Raw genomic sequence first — 22,010 nt, 5'->3', positions numbered from 1 at the left:
TGGGAGGTCACCCCTTCCCTCCCGCTTCTGCCCACTCAGTGGAAGGAAGGTTCCTGCCTCCCTCAGCAGGCAGACCCCTGAGATGGCTCTCACTCTGGAGACCCAACCCCAGAGGCCCCACTCCATTGTGGGAGAAAGGCATGGAAGACACCCGGAGAAAGGGGCAGGAGTACCCAGGTGGGGACACACCTGGGGGGTGGGGACACACCTGGGAAGGGGCACACTAGGGGAGGGGGCAGCACCTGTTCATACAGTGATGCAAACCCTCATGGAACATTGGGATGGTTGTGGCATGAGGAGGATTTGGCCAGACCAGGTACTAGCTTCTATCTTGAGAAAAATGTTTTATTTCATAGGTTCCTTTAAAAATTCTGAACTTAAAAATCACATTGAAATTAAAATTAAATCGCATTGAAATTAAAATCATATCTGAATAAGACACACTTCTGTTTTATTTGTATTTAATCATCCTAATAATCACCTTTGCACTAATCAGAGCTCGTGGAAACCAAGTCCACCTGCGTCCTCCTCTCCAGCGCCAGGACAGCTCCCTTAGATCAGAGCAGAGCGTCCTCCTCAGGGCCTGAGAGTCTGAGGGCAGCAGGTGAGGTCACTGCAGGCACTGTGGTTTCCCTGCGGTGGCAGACACCCTCCCAGCAGGCCCTGTGGTTCCTTCACCGTGTGCTCTCAGGCTCAGCCAGCAGCCTGGGCACTGCTCACCTCCTCAAAAGTAGACAAAAGCCATTGATAACCAAAGCCCACGGTCCATACGATTGGCTGCTGTAAATATTCAAACAGACATCACCTTGTAAGCGTCAGCACTGTGGACAAGCAAGGGGGTGGGACAACATGGGGCTCCCATGCTCTCCACTTTCACTCTTTTCCCAGTTGGTTGTGACATATACTCTCATTTCTTCCCTCTCATGCCAGCTGATGTCCTCTCTCCCACCTCCTCCTCGCTACCACTACCAGCCTGCACCTCGCACGCAGCGCGGGGTGCACCATGACCAGGACAGCCCCTCTCAGTCCCCTGGTGCTTCTCTGTGCCCGCCGCTGTGATGGGTGCTTCTACTGACCCCGGGGCATTTCCCCTCCTGCATGCCCGCTGTGCTCTGAGCCTAAAGTGACCTCGTGTCACATCTACGGGAAGGCAGGGCTTCATCTCCTATAGCGCCTAACAGATGCCAGGACTAAGAAATGCTTTGGATGATGGTAGTGAGGGTGCAAACACTGGGCCCAAGCTGCCGGCCCCGGGGTCACGGATCCATCGGCTGAAAGGTGAGACCCGCTGTGCCTGCTGCAGGGCCCACCTACTCCATTTGTTTCAGAGCCCTGGAAAAGTTTTCTAGGGCCGTTTTGAAAGCTTGCAGCAAGAAAACACCAAGTTCATTGCTTGTTTCTTGAATATCTGGGTCGAAACTTCCAAAGACTGGTGTGGAGACCTGGATGTCATCCCGGCCGGCCCGCAGCAGCACCCCACGCAGGTCCTCGGCAATCAGCTCGTATTTCTGCTGGTCGAATTTGGACATGGCCAGCTCGTCCTGGGGGTAGGCGGCCCCCTCAGGGTAGCAGTCCTTGGGCACCGGGAACTCCACCCACCGCAGCTTGGGGAGCTCACAGAGAGCCAGGAAGAGGCGCCTCAGGGCGGAGGCCGACAGCGGGTTCCCCAGGAAGCGGAGCTCCTGGAGCTGCTGGCAGGGGCTCAGGGCCAGGATCAGGGTGCTCAGGTGGCGGTCCTCGATGCCGCACTCCTCCAGGGTGAGCACCCTCAGCGTCTGCGCGGCCCGGCCCAGCAGCCTGAAGAAGCTCGAAGGGAAAAGGTGGATCAGGCTGTGCCCGCTGAGGTCCAGCACCTCCAGGTGGGCGGCATGGGTGCAGCCTGCCAAGAAGGCCATGTCCGCGTGGTTCAGGGAGCAGTTGGCCAGGTCCAGAGCTCTCAGCGGGGTCCTCAGGGGGCTGCAGGTGGGTGGAAAACAGCAGAGGTGAGAGGCTCTCCAGTGAGGAGCTCTGGGGGCAGTTAGGTGACTGTCTCAGGGGTCAGCAGCCATGACTGCAGGGCCAAATCCACCAGCTGCCTGCTTTCGCTCAGCCTGGGAGCTAAAATGGCTCTGAGAGTTGAACAAATCAAAAGAATAGTTTGTGACATGAGAAAATGATAGGAAATTTCAGCGGCATGAACAAACTGTTATTGGGACGCAGCCTCACTCATTCATCTACTGTCTGTGGCTGTTTTGGGGCTGGAAAGGCAGACTGCAATCCATTTTTTTAAAAAAAACAAATTTTTTTTTATTGATTTCAGAAAGGAAGGGAGAGGGAGAGAGAGATAGAAACATCAATGATGAGAGAGAATCATTGATTGGCTGCCTCCTGCACGCCCCCCACTGGGGATAGAGTCCATAACCTGGGCATGTGCCCTTGACCAGAATTGAACCAGTCCGCAGGCCGATGCTCTATCCACTGAGCCAAGCCGGCCAGGGCCAGAATGCATCCTTGAGACAGTGGTGTGGCTGCGTGTAGTGAAGAGTTCACTTCACCAAAGACGGGCCTGGCCTTGTCCACAGCTCCTACAAGGATGCATCGGTTGTGTCACCTCTCTCAGTGACCACAGAGGTCTCTGTAGAGAAGGTTTGCTCAGAAGCTGGCTGGGGCAGTGAGATGCGTGTGAACTGGCAGGAAATGAGATGCCCGGGTTTCATTCAAGAGCGAACGCCACACAGTTTTAGGGCCTTGGAGTCATCTAGTCCAGGCGTGGCCTTGCCTGGAACCTAAAAGCTCTCTCCCTTTCTGATGTAGGTGGCCCCACAGCAACAGACAGAGAGCCAGGGTGTGACCCTGCTCGGGGCTGCGGTCCTCAGTCAGGAAGAGCATGCACCAGGGTCCTGTGAGAGACGCATGTTCTTGGTCCAGCCATACCCGGGACTCAGGACCTGTGCCTGGTGTCACCAGGTGAGCGCTGGGCACAGGAGGATGCCCGGGGTCCAGTTCTCTGTCCTGCCCATCCTCTTGCTGGAGCTGCCTCCCCTCCCACCTCCTGCACCTGTACTATGTGTGCGCTCGGTGCCTGGCGTCTGCCCATGGACCTGCACAGCTGAGCACTTGCTGTCTACCTCACAGCGCCCTCTCTGCATCCTTGCTGGGCTCCATGGGTGAATGTTTCTCTTTCCGTTTCTCTCATGCCACACCCACCCACGAGGAAATCCTGTCAATCCTCCCTCACATCAAGTCCAGGCCTGAGCTCTGCTCACCACCTGCCCTGCTCACAGATGGTCCTAGCCTAGTCCTCTCCTACCTGGACTGGCAGGGCCTGCTGTGTACCAAAGGGCCAACAGTACGGGCCTGACTGTCGACCTTGGGAGGCCTGCATCTGGGGATGGGACTTGGGGCTGGGTGATCCCTGGCCCTGGATTGTTTGTACAAACAAGCTGGTTCATACCAAGCCCCTGCTTCCTTCTGGGACCTGGAGTCTGGGTGTGCGCCCGGCTGAAGAGCCCGCCTACCAGCTCCCACAACACACCCTGGGCATGGCCGTCTAACTAGCTCCCTGGTAGAGGGCCCCACACGGTGCTGAGGGATAAAGCGAGTCCAGGGACTCCACTGGGAGAGGACCTGGGCGCTCCTGCCAGGCCTCCCAGTCCTGTCCCACGTGCCTTTCCCTTTGCAATTGTGCTGTGTCCTTTTTCTTAATAAATCACAGCTGTGAGGACTACTCTGCACTAAATCCTCCTAGGACTCACCAAACAGAGGTGGTCGTGGGTGCCTGACGCCTCCTACGTGGGTCTCCTTAACCCTCCACCCAGGTGCACTGTGTGCGCCAAAGAGGTCAGAGTGACCCTTGTCACACAGATAATACACACAGATCATCCACCTTCCTGCTCAGAACTTCCGGGACTTTGCTCACTCAGGAAAAGCTGGAGCCCTTCCCTCTTTTCCTCCTTTCCCCTGCCACCTCCCTCACACTGTCCTCTCCCTGCTGACCCCTGACCCTGCCACACCCGGGGTCCCCTCTCCACTACTGTGCAGAAGCCTGTTCCTCAGTCTCAAAGTGACCTCAGGAGAGTGCGTTCCCTGACACTCCACACCTGGACCTTCCAGGGACCTCAGGTGCTCAGCAGCCAGCCTGACTGAGGTACGCTATGGAGCACGGGCTCCACCCGGTGGAGGGTCAGGGTGTGCCAGGCGATGAGAAGGCAAATCAGGGGCTGAGCTGACATGACAGCCCTCCCAGGCCTGTGACGGGTCCCTCTGGCTGTGGGACATTCCCCCAGGACAAAGGCACATCTGGGCTGAGGACCAAGCCAGCCAAATGTAGGACTGTCCTGAAGGTCCCAGGGAGCTAGTCACCTGTCAGAGTTTTACTAGTACGTGGGCTTGGCGGCCACCTTTTCTGTGTAGGAGATGGATGTCCTGTGGAAGCCAGGAGGAAGGGAGCCCTCAGTCCTCTACCTGGCAGATTGGGGTGGAGGAACAGAGATGGGTGACCCGGGGGAGCCGGGGTACCTGTAGGAGAGGAGAGGGAGTGTGACCTGCAGCCACCTGGGCTGGCAGTTCTGGGTTAACTTGCATAAAAGAGAAACACCTGTAAGCAAAGGGCTCCCTAAACTAGGAAAGGGCTCCTCACGCTCCCTGGCTCAAGAAATGAGAAGCTCTATTTTCTCTAAATTTTTATAAGTATATTCATGGCAGGTGGCCCCACAGCCCCCCTGGTGCTCCCACTCTTGTGTGGTGACTGGCTCCTAACCCGCACAATATGCAAAAGTGAGGACACAGGAGAGGAGGACAGCCCTCCCCCGGGGGCGCTTTGGCTCTGGGAGGGCGGCGGGGGGGCGGGGAGCCAGAGGCTTGTGGAGAGCCTGTGTGAGGAGGAGCCTAGGCCACCTGCCCGGGGCCAGGTGAGTGAACCTAGAGGCAGATCGCCCACTTTTCTGCCCACCAGGCCTTCAAGGAGACCACAGTCCACCAACAGCCGGAGGCAACCCAGAGGCAAGCTTGTTCAGCCCAGTGTTGGGGTAATTTGTTACCATAACAAGTAATAACACACTAATATAGTTACTTCTGTGTTATTGGTTTGCTAATCAGTAATTTTCTCTGTAGCTTACTAACTGTAAACAGTCCCCCGTGAGCTCCCAGTGCTACACTCCCACCCTTTCCCATGTCTGCCCCCTCCTGCTTTGGGCCTCTTGTAAGTAACAAGGTCCCACCCTCTATCGGGCTCTTGGTGCATCTTAAGCTTTAGAGGGTCCCGTGTCACCCCGGCCCAGGTAAGAGGCTGTGAGCCGAGACTGCACCCACCCTGCCACCTCCCTCTGGTCACCCCAGACTCACCCGAGCAGTTTCTGGACGTTCCCAGTCAGTGTGGAGAAAGCCACACTCAGCTCCCTGAGCTGGGTCATCTGGCTGAGCTCCCAGGCGATGGAGGTGAGGAGGGGGTCCTCACCCTCGGTAGCTGGGGCGCAGGCAGGGGGCGTGTCAAAGGCCTTGGCAGGCAGGGTGAGTGAGACCAGCTGGGGGAAGTGCAGCTGGGCCAGCAGCTGCTGCACGTGGCCCGCGTGCAGCCGCACGTTGTGCACCACCTGCAGCCGGCGCAGCTCGCCAGGCCCCGCCAGACACAGCACATGCAGGAGCTGGCTGGGGTCCAGGCTGTCCGCCCGGAAGGAGAGGCAGCGCAGGCGCAGTGGGGCGGGAGCTGCCGGCCCCAGGGCCTGCACCACCAACTGGAAGTTTCCATCCGTGACGAAGATATCAGCCAGGACCTTGACAGAATGCTGGGCGGCCTGGGGGTCCGCCTGCAGCTCGCAGCAGGTCCTCGCCAGCAGCTCGGTGCGGCCCCACCGGCCCAGCGGCCTCCCGCAGGGGCACTGTTGCACCTGCACATCTCGGACTCCCGTGAGGTCAGCCAACTGCAGCCGCCGCTGGCCCCTGCCCTGGAGCACGTGGTCCGCCAGGCCCCTCAGGCAGGCCTCCAGGCAGGCCCTGCAGGCCCGGTCTCGCAGGTCGCCTGCGTGGTCCGTGCTGGGCCCCAGCAGCGCGCCCAGCCGGAACTCCTCCAGTGGCCACCGCTGCAGCAGGGCGCGGATCACCTCCGCCCGCTCCAGCAAGTAGCTGGCTTTGAAGAGGAGTGGGTAGAGGTTGTGGGCCACGCTGTCCAGGCTCTGCAGGGCCACCTGGGGGTGGGACACCAGGGCCTCGGCAGAAGCAAAGCGCAGTGACTTCATCCTGCCCACCTGCGGTGGCAATGGCAGGACGGGGCTCTCCCCTTGTGATTCTCCCGAAGACACGTGTATGCCCGCCACTATTTTTAGCTGCAGCTGCTGGGAGCAGCTTGCCTTTGGGAGGGAGGTGGCCGGCCAGCCCTGTGTCATCTGATGGTTATTTTGGTCCTGGAGGCCTGTTTGGTTCTGGGCGAGGTGTCTGGCGGCAGCCGGCATTATCTTCATGGAGCTCGGCTGGTGAAAGCAGAGCTGAGTGCTTAGGTCAGGGGAGGTCTGGGCCCCAGAAAAGTGCTGCCTGTGCCCACTGCAGGGGTGGGTGGCCTGTGCTTGGGAGCCGCAGTAAGCTGGTCCCAGGGCAGTCTCCTGGTGGAGCGCATCTGCCCCAGCTCTAACCCCGTCCACAGTTATAGGAGCACAGAACAAGGTCAGCCTTGGGCTAACAAACCTTTCACAGAACCTCTGGGGGCTGGAGTCCCCCCTGGCCTTACTTCTGGGAACAGGGACTGGTACCAAGGATGGGGGTAGGCACCTCTGACAACTGTTGTGCCAGCCCCATAGGCATCGGCACTTTGCTTCGTCCCTTCTCTTCATTTATTCTCTCCGAGGACCCGGTGCAGCCTGTGGCCTCCCCACTTCCACGGGAGGGAGCCATGGTCTGAGTGAGCTGGGAGGACATGCAGACAGTCCCTTGTGGGTCTGGCTGACAGCAGCTGGGAGATGCAGGCTCAGCACCCTCCCTCCCCTCTGCAGTGTCCTCATCACTGACCCGAGACCAGTGGTTCTCAACCTTCTGGCCCTTTAAATACAGTTCTTCATGTTGTGACCCAACCATAAAATTATTTTCGTTGCTACTTCATGACTGTAATGTTGCTACTGTTATGAATCGTAATGTAAATATCTGATATGCAGGATGGTCTTAGGCGACCCCTGTGAAAGGGTCGTTCGATTGCCAAAGGGGTCGCGACCCACAGGTTGAGAACTGCTGCCCTAGCCTAGACCAAGGAGGCAGGCGCTGCTGCAGGTCGGGTGGGAGTCCCGGGAGCCATGCTGCCTCCCTGATTTGGAGTTCAACTCTCCACTCTGAAGGGTGGCAGAATACGATGTGCCAAATATGCCACGTTGGCATCAGGATTATTTTGAGCTAAAGGCACGTGAACAACAGCAGGTGCTAACCTCCCCCTTTCTTCCTAAAAGCAGGAGCTAAAGCTTCATGTGAGCCCGGCTGGTGTGGCCCAGTTGGTTGAACATTGTCCTGTGTACCAGGAGGTTGCTGGCTCAATTCCCATGCCTGGGTTGTGGGCTCGATCCCCAATAGGGGACGTGCAGGAGGCAGCCGATCAATATTTCTCTCATTGATGTTTCTCTCTCTCCCTCTCCTTCCCTCTCTGAAATCAATAGAAACATTTAAAAAAATAAAATAAAGCTGCATGTAAGTCACCCTTCCTGCATCAGGAGGGAGGGGTCAGGCCAGAGAATTTGAGCAAACAGACTTCAGTAAGTAACTTGTCTTCCTTTACTTTCCACAGTTGCCTCTACTCAACTTGATAGAGAAATGCTTGGGCTTATCCCCGTTGGGTCTTCGCTTCCTGTGAAGGCCCCATGTCACCTAAAATTTATGTTACATAAACCTGTTTGCTTTTCTCTTGTTAATCTGCCTTTCGTTACTAAAATGGGTAGAGAAATATTTCCTCCCTACAAAGCCTGGGCATTGATGGCTGTTAAATAATTATTAAATGACTATCTCCCTCCTATCCGCCAACACACACACACACACACACACACACACACACACACACACACACACACACACCGCCATCATTTGGGGCAGGGCTGGAGCGTTTAGCTCACAGGCCACGTGGACAAGCTCTGGGCTGGGAGGGTCACAGCTGGAACAGAGATACAGAGACAGACACACACACACACACAGAAAGATGACAGGAAGAGAGAAAGAGCAAGAGAAGGGGGGAGAGGCAGAGAAGGGCAGTGGGAGGAAAGGACCTGCTGAGGTGCGTGGCATGTGAGGGAGTGTGTGGGGGGTGTGGACGCTCCCTCAGGGTCCTGCAGGCAGCTGTCCCCTCGCAGCCTCCCTCAGGGGGCTGGGGGCTGGGAAGGCCTCAGCTCCCAGGGTGGAACCCACCACCGTCAGGCAGGTGAGGGGTGTGTGAGCAGTGTGACTTCGTCTGATTTACCAGAAGGTGTTTGACGTGGATGTGGACCTCAGAGCGAGGCCCTGCTGTCCCGGCCACGTGCCCTCAGGTTGCAGGAGCTGGGCTTCCTGGTGACGTAGGTGACATATGCAGGAGATGTCCTTGGACACAACAGACCTTGTAGAAACACGCAGCCACATGGTAAAAACACATCCTATTTATTTCTGTACCTAAGTTTGGGACAAGTCAGCACTAAACATGTAACAAAACAGTCTCCACAGCTGGCAAATCACAGAGGCGTGGCCCCTGCCACCACCGCTCCTAGTCCTGGAGGTCCACGTGGTGGTGGTGGGGGTGGCTGGGGTGTGGGGGTGGGGGGGGGTGAGATGTCTGCGGCAGGAAGCTCATTACGGGTCTGGAGTCTCCCAGGCTCTTCCTGCTTCTGATTCAACTCATCTGGTGAGGGTTGTCTTCTCAGGCAATGTCCACACCAACCGACCTCCAGCACTGGCTCCTCAGAGCTGCAGGCCCACCTGCCGTGCCCCGGCCCCACCCTGGCGCCTATCTGGGAAGCAGGGTGCAGCCTCCACCCAGCCTCCACAGGCTCCACCTGTGACCCCTGAGCCTAACTCTAGTATCGCTCTGCTGACTAAGTACAACTTGTTACACAGGAAACAGAACTGAGGATCCCACTATACTCTCCCTGCATCTGGGACCCCACCTGGGGACCATCACCCACGACCTGAATTGCCTGGAAGGTGGGGAGACACAGTCCCAGAGGGCTCACCCTGCTCTGAGGCCCACGTGTGTCTGGGCCTCCGCATGGGACAGGGGGTCTGTGTGCTCCGACCACAGTAAGAGAAGCTGGGCCGCATGGGGTGTCAGTGCTGGACGGAGGAGGAAGAACCATACAGGAAGGATGAAGCAGAGGCCTGGCCATGCACAGGCTTGGGGGTGGGGGTGGGGGGTGCCATGATGGGAATGACTTAGGTCCCAAGGGGCATGTGACCGAGAATCCCGTGGCTGGGGGTCATGTGTCAGGAGCGCCCAGCTTGTGTTTCATCCTCAGACCTCATGTACAGGTCCAGGCTGAGGTTCCTCTGCCTGGAGTAGCCACATCCCATCCAGGTCTCAGAGCTGTCAAAACAATGACCCTGTTACCTCCCCTGGCCTCCTCCCACTGGCCCTGAGCCCCCAGGTCTGTCAGAGCACTGAGTCCTTGTCTGTGAGGCTCCACAGGGGTCCCCACACCACAAAAGGCACTTGGGGCTCATGGACACAACTTTCTAAGAAGCACTTGGGGCCAGGCAAGGTCAAGGACAGGGACCCATGCACGAGCCTGTGAGCTGACTTCCCTGTGGCAGGTGCAGCGCTGGTCTGAGCTGCAGGTCTGGGCCTGGATGGGAGTGGCTGCTGGGCAGCCCTCAGCTGGCATCACAGGGCGTCCGTGGGTGAAAGGGTTTTGGCCCTGAAATGTGTCCGTCTGTGCTTGCCATTCTGATCCTGGGATGGGTGTGTGAGTTTGTGTGTCTCACCAGCAGCTGCTCATGTGAACTGAAATCACTTATATGATTTCACATGTGTTTTGCGGAAAAGAGTCTGTTTTATAGGCACGAAGGATTCACATGGACTTGCAGACTTGTCAGTGGCTCTGGCACCTACACACACACACAGACGATGGTCAGTGCAGGGAAACTGTGGGAGGCGGTGGGGATGGCGGGAGGGGTGGGCAGGGGTTCTTCTCCGGAGTCTGAGAATGGAGCTCAGGCCGAGATGTCTCCTGCACTCCTTTGTGCCTCCCCCACTGTCCGCCCAGAACACCGAGGCCTGAGATCTTGGTGGAGGAAGTGGCTTCACACCCAAGGAATCTGCTGCCAAGTCTTCCTCCTGACGATTGGACTGTGGCTCCCACCCATGGCAGCGGTGCCCGTGCAGCACCTCGTGCCTGCTGCGACGTGGATTCGGTGTGTGCATGGAATTCCCGCACGGAGTATTGGGCAGAATGAGTGGCAGCCTTGTCTGAGGACAACTGCTGGCGAGGCACAGGGCACGGGAGGTGGGAGTGGGCGTCAGGGAGGCCCCATTCACAGGAGAGGGTGCCAGGTCCCCTTGAGCCACTGCTGATAGGGGGTGCTCTGGAGGACACCCTGGAGGCAGGACGGGATGGGTGGTCTCCACGGCCTTGGCTGGGCCTCTGGGGGAGACCATCTGCAGCAGGGGCTGAGGGCCTGGCCCTCCTGTTGGACAAAGGCCTGAGCTCTCCGAGCGGCCAATCCTGGCCTCTTGAGTCTGCCGGTCGCCAGGGGGTTTAGGCAGCGAGACAGAGGGCGGTCAGACGGGAAGATGGGGGAGCAGCCCTGCCCGGCCGGTGCGCCCGCTAGTGGTGCTGTCAATGCCAGCTGTGCGATCGCGATTTGGAAGTATCTGCAACAGGCAGAGACTGGGTCAGGCAGCCTGGGGGTGGTGGGGTGCCCGGCGCCTTAGGGAACATGGTGGGCGAGAGAACCCCTGGTCCGTGGGGGAAGCTGGGAAAACCATTACTTACAGTGTTTTGCCTGCCACTCAAACCGCTGTCCAGACGCCGAAGACCTGAGGGGGGGTGTTCTGACAGAAAGGGAGGGAAGTCACTACAGAACCAGCGTCACTGGGCCTCACCAATGATCTGGGGCAAGGGAACTAAAGACTCGTTCCCTCGACTCTCGACTCTCGGCTCAGCGCACCCTTAAAATCAGACCTTCCCTTCTGACGCTTCTGGGAGGCGGGCTGAGGGCCTCTCTCTAGCCCTGGGGATGTGCCTGCAGACGCACGGGGATGACGTGGGGTGGGCGAAGGCGCTGACCCCACAGGCCCAGCACGTCCTGCAAGAAGGCCTCTTTGCAAAGGTAACGTGTGTGCTGACTGGCCCCTCTCCTGGCCACGTCAGTCCCTCGCCTTGAGGAAGACGTCTGAGTGCACATCCCGGGCAATGTTCGGGGCCTCCTCCTACAACAGGCTGGGCCCCAGACACCCTCCCGAGATAAAAACTCACATTTGTATCAATTTGGGGAAACACTGATTTGCCAGGTATGTGATCCCTTCAGAAGGGCAGGACTGGGGGTCCTGTGAGTGTCCCAGGAGGGGCTGGACTCCAGGCAGAGCCCCTGCTGACCCTCCGCCCTGCATCTTCCGATTTCAGCTTGCTCCTCGGCAGGCTGCTTGGAAACGGCTTCTGCTGACCATCAGCCCTCTTACACCTAGAACTGCGGGGACCTCGAGTGGGGGCACCATTGCATGGAACCAGTGAATGCCAAACGGTACAGGTCAGGCCTCCAGGTGGCCGGCCAAATCTCAGCAGTGAGGAGGCCCTAAAACTACCCTGGCTAAGGGACTCCAAGTGTCCAAGAACTGAGCCAGGCCTTTGGTTTCTAGCCAGCCTGCCCAGCGTGCAGTGCTGGGTGCAGGCGGGGAGCAGATTCACGTGCATAATGACCCCTCGGGGTGGGGTCTGAGTGGTCCTGGGCGGCCCAGCATCACTTGGGCAGGTGCTGACTGTGCCCTAAGCACCTGGGCCTCTCGTGTGGGGTCTCAGAAGAGGGGACACTTACGGTCGTGGTGAACTGGCCTCTGTCAAGCTGTGGCTGCAGGTCCCTCTGTGGAAGGGGGGGAGATGTGCTCTGGGGGCCTTTATCGGAGAACAGGGGCTGTGACAGCTCGGGTTGGCCAGGGCTGCTGTCCCCCGACTTGCACTGGGAAGACTCCGAGCTCTTGGCACCTGTGGAGAGGAGCGGAATTAGGGCGGGTCCATCAGGGTGAAGCTGCCCGGCCTCTTCTATGCTCAGGGGCCTCAGAGCCTGTCAATCAAAAGCTAGGTGTGTTCTGCTCCATGTGCGAGCTTCTAGCAGCATGTGAGGCTGGGTCAGAGCAGGATGGCGCGGCAGGAAGGTAGATACCACCTATGCTCATGGACAAGTGTTTCCTGACCCGCTTCTCTGAGCCAGTGTAGCTAATAGACCAGGGTGGGTGGCGCCCAGACAACCTCTCCACCGGTAAGTGGTCTCCAGCTCATGCTGGGGCTCCGTGACCACTGGACATGCAAATCAAAGGGGGAGCAGGAACTGAGACCAAAGAAGGCCCCAACCCTTAAAGAAGGAGCCAGAACAAGACAAACAAGACCTGACACCCTTCCCTTCCCCTCTGCACCCCCCTCCCACCTCCCCTGCAGGACTGTAGGGCCGGCCTAGCTGAAGCCACTGGGTCCAGGCCCGGGGTCACTCCCCACAGCTGAGACGGGTGTTCTAGGCCACTGCCTGGGCAGTCTCAACCTCCTGCATGGGTGGCGGGTGGCCTTCCCCTGTAATTCTCTGCAGGATCACGAGTGCTGTTTGGGCACCGAGCTGAGGGTGGCCAAGATGAGCCCTTAACACAGGCCCTTCCACCTTGTCCTCACATCTGGGCTCCCCGGCCTCAGGCTCGGCCTTGACTGGAGGCTGCGCCAGCCCAGATGCGAGCTACCTGCAGTCCTGGAGCCAGAAGTATGAGTCCAGGAAGTGCAGTTGCTCTGAGCTGGCAATGCCACATGTCCCCATTGTACTCCGGGGGCCCAGCCTGCAGTGGCTGCTGCTGGTTCTGATCAGGTGTGCAGCACCTGGCCACCTGCGCTCCCCGGCAGGGTTCACGCGCAATGCCTTCCATCGGGCACAGAGATGGCTTGGAGTCAGCTACAGAGCCCTCAGATGTTGTCCTGCTGGGCTTGGGAAGGTACTTGTCCCAGGCAGTGTGGCTGAGGATGGGCCCCATCTGGGCAGGAGGCCACACGCCAATAACCAACCATGGTGAATTCCAGACACACCCCTTCCTCCACGTGGAAGTTGTACAAAATACTGCTTCATTGGGATGTAAGCAACACAAGAACGTGCACACCTCTAAAGTACAAACGGACATCTTTGGACATGTGTGTGCACCGTGAGGTTACATGTGTACACACCAGTCAGAGAGAACACGTGTGTCGCTCACCAAAAGCTGCTGGTGCCCATTATGTTCAGTGTGGCCACTGACACGCTGAGCACGGGTCCGCCTCTGACCAGTCCGCCAGCCCTCTGTTCTTTGTTCCCTCTTCTTCTTTCTCTACATTCTTTGGACTTTTTTCTTAGTTTCATTTTGTCTCCTTGGTTGGTGTTTCAGCTGTCCCTTTGCTTTACTTTAGTGGTTGTTTTGGGTTTTATAATCTAACAGATCACAATTTGCCTTCAAGTGATATCACTCAGTTCACAAACAGCATAGAACCCCACGTCCGTGGACACTGTGCCCCTCCTCCTTCTCTCTGCCTCTCTGTGTTTCCACTGATGTGTCTTCAAATTCACTAACATTTTCTTCTGTTACCCCATCCGGGCTCATTTTCATCTCAAATATTGCAGTTTTTGCCCCTCTATGTCCTTTCTTGCTGTTTTCATATCTTCCATGTCATTAATTAACTTCTTAGACATCAAGAATGGCTATAACAATGGTTTGAAGGCCACCATGGATAATTCTAACGTCATGTCAGCTTCGGCTGGTTTTCCTGGATTGGTTATTCTCATTGCGGTTTATGTTTTCTACTTCTTTGCTTGCCTGTTGCTCTGATTGGATGTCAGAGAATGTGAACTGACCTTGTTGGGTGCTGGATACTTTTGTGATTCTATACATCTCTAGGAGCTTGGTCCTGGGATGTAGTGAGGTTACCTGGAAACGAGTCCTCTTGGGTCTTGCTTCATGATCTGGTGGGTGGATCGGGGGCAGGGGGCAGTCGAATGCTCCCTCTTCCTGAGATAGGCCCTTCCAACGGCTCGCCCAGCACCCTGCGAACCACACGTGTCCCGTCCAGCTGGTGGGATAGGCGCCCATGTGACTGTGGAAAGTGCTCTCTCGGCCTTTCAGAGGTTCCCCAGCTCTGGGGGTTCTCACGTGCTGTGCTGACCACGTGATTTGGATTTTGGAGGGGAACCATCTGTCAGGCTCCCAAGGCCTCTTGCTGCACAGGCCTCACCCACCCCGTCCCGCAAACCCCGCCACCTAGATCTCCTCCACGCGGGGAGTCTGTGCACCACGTCCGGGGACATTCAAGGCAGAAACCAGGGCAGCCGCAGGGCTCACCTCATCTTTCTGCCTCTCAGGGTCACTGCTCTTTGTTGTCAGATGTTCTGTGTTTTGAAATCTCTCATTTCATATACTTCTCCTGGTTTGGTTTTGTCTGTTTGTGTGTTTTTTTTTTAAATTTGTTTTAAACTGTTACTTCATTTTGGGTGGAAGTGAAAGGTTGGTTGATTTAAAGTAAAAGAAACATGCTAATTTGTTTGAAAACGTTGTAAGTGTATAAAATCAAGCGGAGCAAATGAACACATACACTGGCCCCGAACCACATCAGCCGTCAGAGGCTGGAGCACAGGCGGCCACAGCGCACAGTGCACTCACGTAGCGCAGGCTGGCTCCCCGGCTCCTGCTCCGGCTCGTCCTCCTCGATGCAGGCGTGGACGTCGTGCGGCCAGGGCCAGTGGGCTTGGCTGGTGGACACGTGCAGGGCGGCTGAGGACTGGCTGCTGGAGGAGGAGGTGCTGCTGTCTGAGATGGTGGAGTGCGGTCTCTTGAAGGGGGTGGGGTGGTTACGGGCAGGCACAGCTGTGGATGCGTGGGCTCTTGACTCTGGAAGGAGACAGAAAGCAAGTTGTCGGCCCCTGCTTCAGAAGTGCAGCCTGGACGCCAGAGCCAGACGGGGCCCTCAGGAAGACTGGCCAGGTTCTCTGCCTACAGCAGCCGCCCTGCTAAGTGCTGCCCTGGCGCTCTGGGGCCTGGGTTCCAGCTGGCAGGGCAGAGTAGGGGAGGGCTGGGGCCACCTTACCTGTTCCATTCATGTTGTGCTCGGCAGCTTGATCACTTAGGGCTGCATCGCTGGGCTTGATGTCCAGGAACGGTGTGCTGCCCAGCCCCATTGACACTATTTCTTGCATTCTGAGTTCTGAAATAGAAGAATGTAGGACACTTTTTCAAGCAACTCCTTGGGTTTAATACCACCCTCGACGGTGTTCTGCACCCAACACCCTCAGTTCAGACCTGGCTCCCCAGAGTGATGATGGGGGGCCAAGCGACCTCACAGTGGCCTCTCCCAGAGAATATGGGGTGACAGAGGCCTCCAGGAGGCACATGGCCACAAGAAGGACACACTGACAGATATCTGTGTGTCTCTGAGACCTAAGCATAGGGTGAGAGTCTAATAATGAATTACTTCTTGGAAAAACTAAAAAAGAAAGGAAAAGAAAGGAAACAATTATAGTTGGTGGGAGGATGTAGAGGGAAGGGCAGGAGCAGAGGAGCCTGGGGAGGGGACGGGGGCCCAGCCATGGGCCTTCCACTCCTTGTAAGGGCTGGGTCCACTCCAAGGGATCCAGGAGCCACAAGGCACCCTGAGCAGAGCTGCCTTGTGCAGCGTGAGCACATGTCCACGTGCATGCATGTGGGTGCACACACACATGGGGGGTACATGCATGTGTGTAGGGGTGGTCTATGCTTCGAAGGAGATGGCAGTGGGGGGCTTTGGAGTATCTCCATGATAGGTTAAGGCTCTGGGTATGGGACAGCTACTGAGGGGACAAGTGGCTGTGTTAGCCATTTGGACGTTAGAGCCTATAGTGTTCCTCAGGCCCTGCAGGGTCCAAGCTGCCACAGGAAGGCCAGGTTAAGGGGTCGCTAAGAAAATGGCATTTACAGTGGCCAGACTGGATGGATGGCTACTTGTGAGTGTAGACAGAGGTGTCCCGGTGACGGAATCGGTGCAGAAGAGGGAACAAAGGGGTGAATTGAGAAGGAAGAAACCTGGTGGGGATCCCAGCAGAAGGGAAAAGGTACCTTATTGAGGAGGGGCCCTCATGGGCAGGGAGACCACAGGCTGACCATCAGCCCAGGACCCAGTCAGTCAGGAGGCCTTGACAAGCCAGGCAGGGCAGACAGCTGCCCTCCATGGCCTGAGGGGTCGGGGAGCCTATGAAGTACTGCAATGCAGGGTATTGTTTATATTTGTTTTAAGGAGAAATAAGTGTTGTGTGCTGATGGGATGGGTCCGGGCCCTTCCTGGTAAATGGTGCTGCCTGAGGCCTCCCGCGACCCCCCCCCCCCCCCACACACACACCCTCCTCGCCCACCTCTGTTCCTCAGAACCTGCCGCCACAGGATCTTCTCTATCACACCGGTCCACATGGCCTTGACCTCTGGAGAGCTCGCCTGGAGGATGTAGGAGTCCTGGGATTTCCGCCGCCTGCGGAACCAGATCTCAAATTTCACACCACTGTCCCCGACGGTCTCCGTCAAGCCGATTTCAGCCATCTGCATCACAGCGTGGGAGCGAACCTCAGAGATGCCCTCGGAACAACGGACCCCTTTCGGGCTGACCCTTGACCCCAAGGCCCCGTCACCAGGACACCAAATGGTGTGGACGAGGCCGGGTGGAGGGCAGCTCTGGACAGGATGGATCAAGTTTTCACCCCATCCACACTGGGCTCCCTCTTGGGGCCTCAGTTTCCCCACTGGAGAAATGGGGACAATACTGGAAGGTCTGTGGTGCCCTCTGGCTGTCACACACTGGGTGGGGTCTCACACCATCACACTCTGACATGTTCCTCAGTGCTGGCAGGTAAGGGATTATGGGTTTGGGCTCCTCCCAGGAGCCCCCAAAGCTCTTTACTCTCAGGGCCTCCTGTAGGGGCAGGAGGGCCACCCTGAGACCCACCAAGGGGAGGGCTTCTCTGGTGTTTGCTTTTATCAAAATCCAAAATGAAGTGACTGAGGAGACACTGTTCTCCAGCCACTGACCCAGCACGCAGAAAGCCTGGAAGCTTTGGGAGTCACAGGTTTTCAAAATCCAGGCAAAGAACCACAGGAAAGAACATGTACTATGAAGACCAGCAGGGACCAGCCCAACGCCAGTGGCATGAGGCACAAGGCGGGCACATTACCTTGAAGGACTGCTTGTATGTGTAGATGTCGTAGCTTCCGTCCACCTTCCTCGTCTTGCTGAACAAGATGAGATCTTCGAAAAGGAAGACATGCCTCAGGTACTTCTTTCTTCCACAGTAAACGATGAACTCATCCCGGCATCTCAGTTGCCCCTGCTCCTTCAAATTCACCTGCAGACAGAGCAAGCAAGGCTCCCTCAGGGACCCTGGGTTTGATCTGAGGCCACCCTGACCTTTGGAGGCAGGTGGGGGCGGGGGGGGGGGGACAGCTGAAGGCCAATCATCCAATCAGTCACACCGATGTAACGAGGCCTCCACAAAACCCCATGAGGACGGTTGCAGAGCTTCCTGTTGGTGAGCACATGAAGGTAGGCGATGCTCGACACCCTTTCCCCATGCCTTGCCCTGTGCATCTCTTCTGTCTCACCGTTCCTGAAATGTACCCTGTATAATAAACCGGTGATCCAGGAAGGGAGCTATTTCCCTGAGTTCTCAGAGCTACTCCAGCAAAGTAATGGAACCCAGGAGGGGGTTGTGGGAACCTCCCGTCTACAGCTGGTTGGTCAGAAGAACAGGTGACAGCCTGGACTTGCGATTGATCAGCATCTGAAGTGGGAAGGAGTCTCCTGGACTGAGCCTGTAGGGTCTACATCATCGAAGGGTAGGTGGTTTCAGAAGTGAGTGGAATTACAGGACACCCAGCTGATTCCAAGAACTGCTTGGATGTGTGGGAAAAACCCCACATTGGAACTGGGTGCAGAACCCTCCCGGTGGGGTCCCCTCGTGCCCACATTCATGTTCATCTGCGTGGATGTTACAATACAAGCCTCTGCCTTCAATTTTACTAAACTTTCCACTTCAAAGCCCTTTTCTTCATTAAAAAAAATGTTTTCACTGATGTTAGAGACAGAGGGAGGGAGAGGGAGAGAAATATTGATGTGAGAGAGAAACATCAATTGGCTGCCTCCTGCATGCCTGCTACTGGTTACTGAGCCATCAACCGGGGCATGTGCCCTAACCGGGAATTGAACCACCAACCTCTTGATGCATGCATCGGCTCAACCAACTGAGCCACACTGGCCAGGGCAGCCCTTTTGTTAATTTTAACGGAAACCCCCTTGTTGAAGTGCTGGAATCTCACTCACTGTGTATAAATGCCCAACATGGTGGCCCCAGGAGTTACCACACCTGAGCTGTCCCGCACCATGGACATCCCTCTGAGCTGATACTTGGGGGTGTACCTGCTGTGCCCCAGCCAGGCTAGCGCTCTTTGTGGATGGATCCCAATGACAGACAACTTAGCATTGTCTCTCCTATGACTTTCCCTCTGTGTATGGCCCTGTCCTGGGTGATGCCTGAGGATGCTGCTTGGATCCCAGTCATCCCAATCGCTCAGCCAAGTGGACTGGGAGAGTTTGAGGGGCTGTGGGTTCTTGGTGATGATCCCGTGGTTTGTTGCTCTGTTGTCCTCTTGAAACTCTTGTAAAAAATCTATCTTGCTTTCCCTAGACAGTTTGGCTCAATGGATAGAGTGTCGGCCTGCAGACTGAAGGGTCCTGGGTTCGATTCTGGTTAAGGGCACATGCCCGGGGTTGCAGGCTGGATCCCGAGTGTGGGGCATGCAGGAGGCAGCTAATCAATGAGTCTCTCTCATCATTGATGTTTCTATCTCCCTCTTCCTCTCCCTTCCTCTCTGAAATCAATAAAAAAATAAATTTATCTTTCTTGTTGAAAGTATTACAGATGTCCCCTCCCCCCTCTCATTGGCCCTTACTCCCCAATCCCACCCTCTTCCCAGGCCTTCACCGCACTATTGTGTGTGTCCACAGGCTAGAATGCTGCTCTTAGCAAGGTGCCCGCATTTTCACTGTGATCTGGAAATTCTACAGCCGTCCATCTGACAACCAGAGACAAGGAATCCTGCCTAATCGGGAGTCTCCTCTTCCTGCCCATGTGGTCCTGCCACGCCAAGGTGTGGGGGATGTGGACGCCAGGCCTCGGCCCCCTAGTAGAGACCAGCCTATACATGGCCAGGCCAGGCCTCAAGCCCAATGGCCCAACTCAACTTTCATGCATCCAGTTGTTTTCAAATAGCCCTGGTACCTACAACTGTGCGGCATTCGGAGCCCACCCGATCTCACACCCTACCGCTGCTGCTCCAAAACTGGACACCGAGCTCCTCTCTGCTCCCCTCTCCCCCTTGGGTGGGGGCCTCTAGGGGGTCTAAGCTTTGGGGACATCCCTAAAGAGAAGTTCTGTGCTCCTGACCCCAGGCACATCCTTCCCCTTGATCGACCCAAAGCCCTGAACCACGAGAGCCTGTTGGGGCCTCGGGGAACTTACGTGGCAGCGGCGAACAGCATCCAGGGCCAGCAGATCGTTGCCGTGGCGCAGCTGGAAGCGAACCATGTCCTCGGCGGCCTTCAGCTCCGCCAGCTCCTGCTCGTGGGCGGGGCAGCGCCCGGCTTCCTTGACCAGGTCCTGCAGCAGCAGGGCGTACTTGCCCATGCGCTGCACGGGCTTCAGCAGGTAGGAGGCCAGGTCCATCTTGTCGCCCAGTGCCTGCTGTTTGTCCTGCAAGGGCCGGGGGGACAGGGTCAGTTTGGGCCAGGCCAGGGGTGGTGCAGCAGGCTGGCGGGCTGAGGGATGACCTTGAAGAAGGTGAGACCGTGGCTGCAGAGCAGGGCATCCGACTGGGGCTTGTTCTTGCTGTAGAGCGCGTACATACCAAACTGTTCTTCCTGCAAAAGGGAGGGCACGATGCACCTGAGCGGGGCCTCCGGCCAGAGCCTGGGCCGCAGCCCCAGCCTGCAGCACAGTTTTCAACACGACCATGAGAAAAGGGTCATGAGAAAAGGACACGGTGTTCCATTAGGGCCACCTCGGCTCCCCCTGCATGTTGAGTGCTCTGGGGTGCAATGCCAGAGTCCTGGATGGGTCTTAATGCAGTGTTTGGGGGAAGAGGCAGGAGGAGCACTCACAGGGCGGGCAGGGGAGGAGCATGGGAGTGCTGAAATTTATCAAAATGCAAAATGAAGTGACTGAGGCTGTCTCAGTGACCATTTTTGTTAATGGTCAAGAACCAAAGTTGTCCAAACATTTAAAATTCTTACAAATATGAAACACTAGAGGCCCGGTGCACAAAATTGATGCATGGGGGGGGGGTCCCCCTCAGCTGAGTCTGTACCCTCTCCAATCCAGGACCCCTCAGGTGATGTCCCTCTCTCAATCCTGGACCGCTGGCTCCTAACTGCTTGCCTACCTGCCTGGTCGCCCCTAACTGCCCTCCCCCTGCTGCCCTGGTTGCTCCTCACTGCCTCTGTGTGCCGGCCTGATCACCCCTGCCTCCCGTTGCTGGTCAGGTTGCCCCCAACTGCCCCCCTGCTGACCTGGTCACCCCACACGGCCCCTGCACCAGCCTGGTCGCCCCACGGAGCTTGCTGTTCAGTCATTTGGTCGTCCCTCACTAACCCCCTGCCGGCCTGGTTGTAGGCAGCCATCTTGTGAGGGCGTGAGGGTTAATTTGCATATCACCTCCTTATTATACAGGATTATACAAGTTGCACCTTATGGCTAAAAGTGCCCTTTCAAAAATAGCTGAAAAGGCACAATGTGGACTTTCTGTCATCCATGGAGTTTCTGGTGGTCACTTGTATTTAACACCACCGAGGCAAACGTGTCATCGCCCACAGCCCAGCCCAGTGCCTACAGCTGTGCCTCGTAGCTACTCGTTGAAAGAATCTTCTTTTCAGGGTGAATTAAGAATTTTATCAGAGACCCCAACAGGGAGCTATTCCATATTCATGGCTGAGAAGAGACTTAGCAAAGAAGGGCAGCTCCCCGCAGGTGGTCTGTGCACCCGACCGGGTGCTCTCAGAACTCAGGCTGGTCCTGGGGCCCGTCTGGAGGGGAGCTGGCTGGGCCCCAGGCAGGAGGGTGTGAAGGGACCGTGGGCTTCACTGTGCAGGAAGCAAACTGATTTTGGGAGTTCTTTTTGGCTGATTCGGTGAGGAAGTGGGGCTGTCGATAGAATTAAGTGGCCGATGTGGATGAAGCCCCCAGCACCCTGTGGCTTTCAACAAGGGTGCTGCCAGGAGACCTGGGAGTACCATGTCTGTGTGTTGGACCTACAGGCTTATTGTCTGGGGACACATGTCCTAAGCCTGGACTGCAGGCTCCCGATGGGCTGGAATGAGGGTGGGCTCTCCAGACCCTGCTTCTCCGAGGCGAGCACTGACTGCCCACCACAGGGGGGGACTTACGTGTCTCAGAAACCCGCGCCCGGCGGCCAAGGGGCAGTGCCGGCAGCGCTCCAGCTCTGTGAGGAAGTGCTGTTGGTGGAAGTTGTAGAGCTTCTCCAAGTTCCCGAAAATGATGCTGCGCTTCCCTCGCAGGTCCGGCGGCAGGTCCACTCTTTCCATCTCTGGAAAATAGTTGTCGACGACATATCCTAAGGACCTAACATACTCCCTCTCCGTGGAGATCATCTCGGCCATTATGTGCTGCAGGCGGCTGCTGGAAGACACAGAGCGGGCGGGGTGCTGAGGGATGCACATGGGTGCACGGACTTTCTGGATAAGATTTCTGTCTTCGGCTGAGAGTAAGGTCAAGCCCGCCCCACACCCGAGTCATGCTTTGCCGGAAGCCAATTCCAGCATGTCAGCAGGGCTGAATCATCTGGAAATGGCTGAGGGCAT

General features: G+C 56.9%; 2 protein-coding genes across 5 annotated transcripts in view; both read right to left on the bottom strand.

Annotated features, from left to right (window-relative positions):
- Positions 1-331: 331 nt before the first annotated feature.
- LRRC14B (leucine rich repeat containing 14B) lies at positions 332-6,272 on the bottom strand. The gene is made up of 2 exons (XM_059694595.1): positions 5,323-6,272; positions 332-1,956 (listed from the first exon to the last, which is right to left on the bottom strand). The coding sequence occupies exons 1-2, from the start codon at positions 6,210-6,212 to the stop codon at positions 1,311-1,313; spliced, it is 1,536 nt and encodes a 511-aa protein (XP_059550578.1). The 5' UTR covers positions 6,213-6,272; the 3' UTR covers positions 332-1,310.
- A 2,283-nt stretch (positions 6,273-8,555) lies between these two features.
- PLEKHG4B (pleckstrin homology and RhoGEF domain containing G4B) overlaps positions 8,556-22,010 on the bottom strand; it is a 77,371-nt gene continuing 63,916 nt past the window's right edge. For all 4 annotated transcript variants that reach the window (XM_059694593.1, XM_059694594.1, XM_059694591.1 and 1 more), the window contains 9 exons: positions 21,576-21,828; positions 19,965-20,054; positions 19,657-19,887; positions 17,314-17,484; positions 16,504-16,684; positions 15,207-15,323; positions 14,783-15,010; positions 11,941-12,107; positions 8,556-10,960 (listed from right to left, as the gene is read on the bottom strand). In XM_059694593.1, coding sequence (XP_059550576.1) covers positions 10,919-10,960; positions 11,941-12,107; positions 14,783-15,010; positions 15,207-15,323; positions 16,504-16,684; positions 17,314-17,484; positions 19,657-19,887; positions 19,965-20,054; positions 21,576-21,828 — 1,480 coding nt within the window. In that variant the 3' untranslated portion in view covers positions 8,556-10,918. The remainder of the gene's footprint in view (positions 10,961-11,940; positions 12,108-14,782; positions 15,011-15,206; positions 15,324-16,503; positions 16,685-17,313; positions 17,485-19,656; positions 19,888-19,964; positions 20,055-21,575; positions 21,829-22,010) is intronic.

The sequence above is a fragment of the Myotis daubentonii genome, chromosome 4 (assembly GCF_963259705.1).
Source record: "Myotis daubentonii chromosome 4, mMyoDau2.1, whole genome shotgun sequence".
Taxonomy (NCBI): Eukaryota; Metazoa; Chordata; class Mammalia; order Chiroptera; family Vespertilionidae; genus Myotis; species Myotis daubentonii.
The sequence above is the reverse complement of the archived record's forward strand: the minus strand, read 5'-3'. Positions and strand labels throughout refer to the sequence as shown.

What these genes read in the sequence shown, in the direction of transcription:
- LRRC14B (XM_059694595.1), bottom strand. Translation starts at nt 6,212, where the DNA reads ATGAAGTCACTGCGCTTTGCTTCTGCCGAGGCCCTGGTGTCCCACCCC. An exon ending in AACGTCCAGAAACTGCTCGG is followed by an intron (nt 1,957 to 5,322) that starts GTGAGTCTGGGG and finishes ACCCACCTGCAG; the next exon opens with CCCCCTGAGGACCCCGCTGA.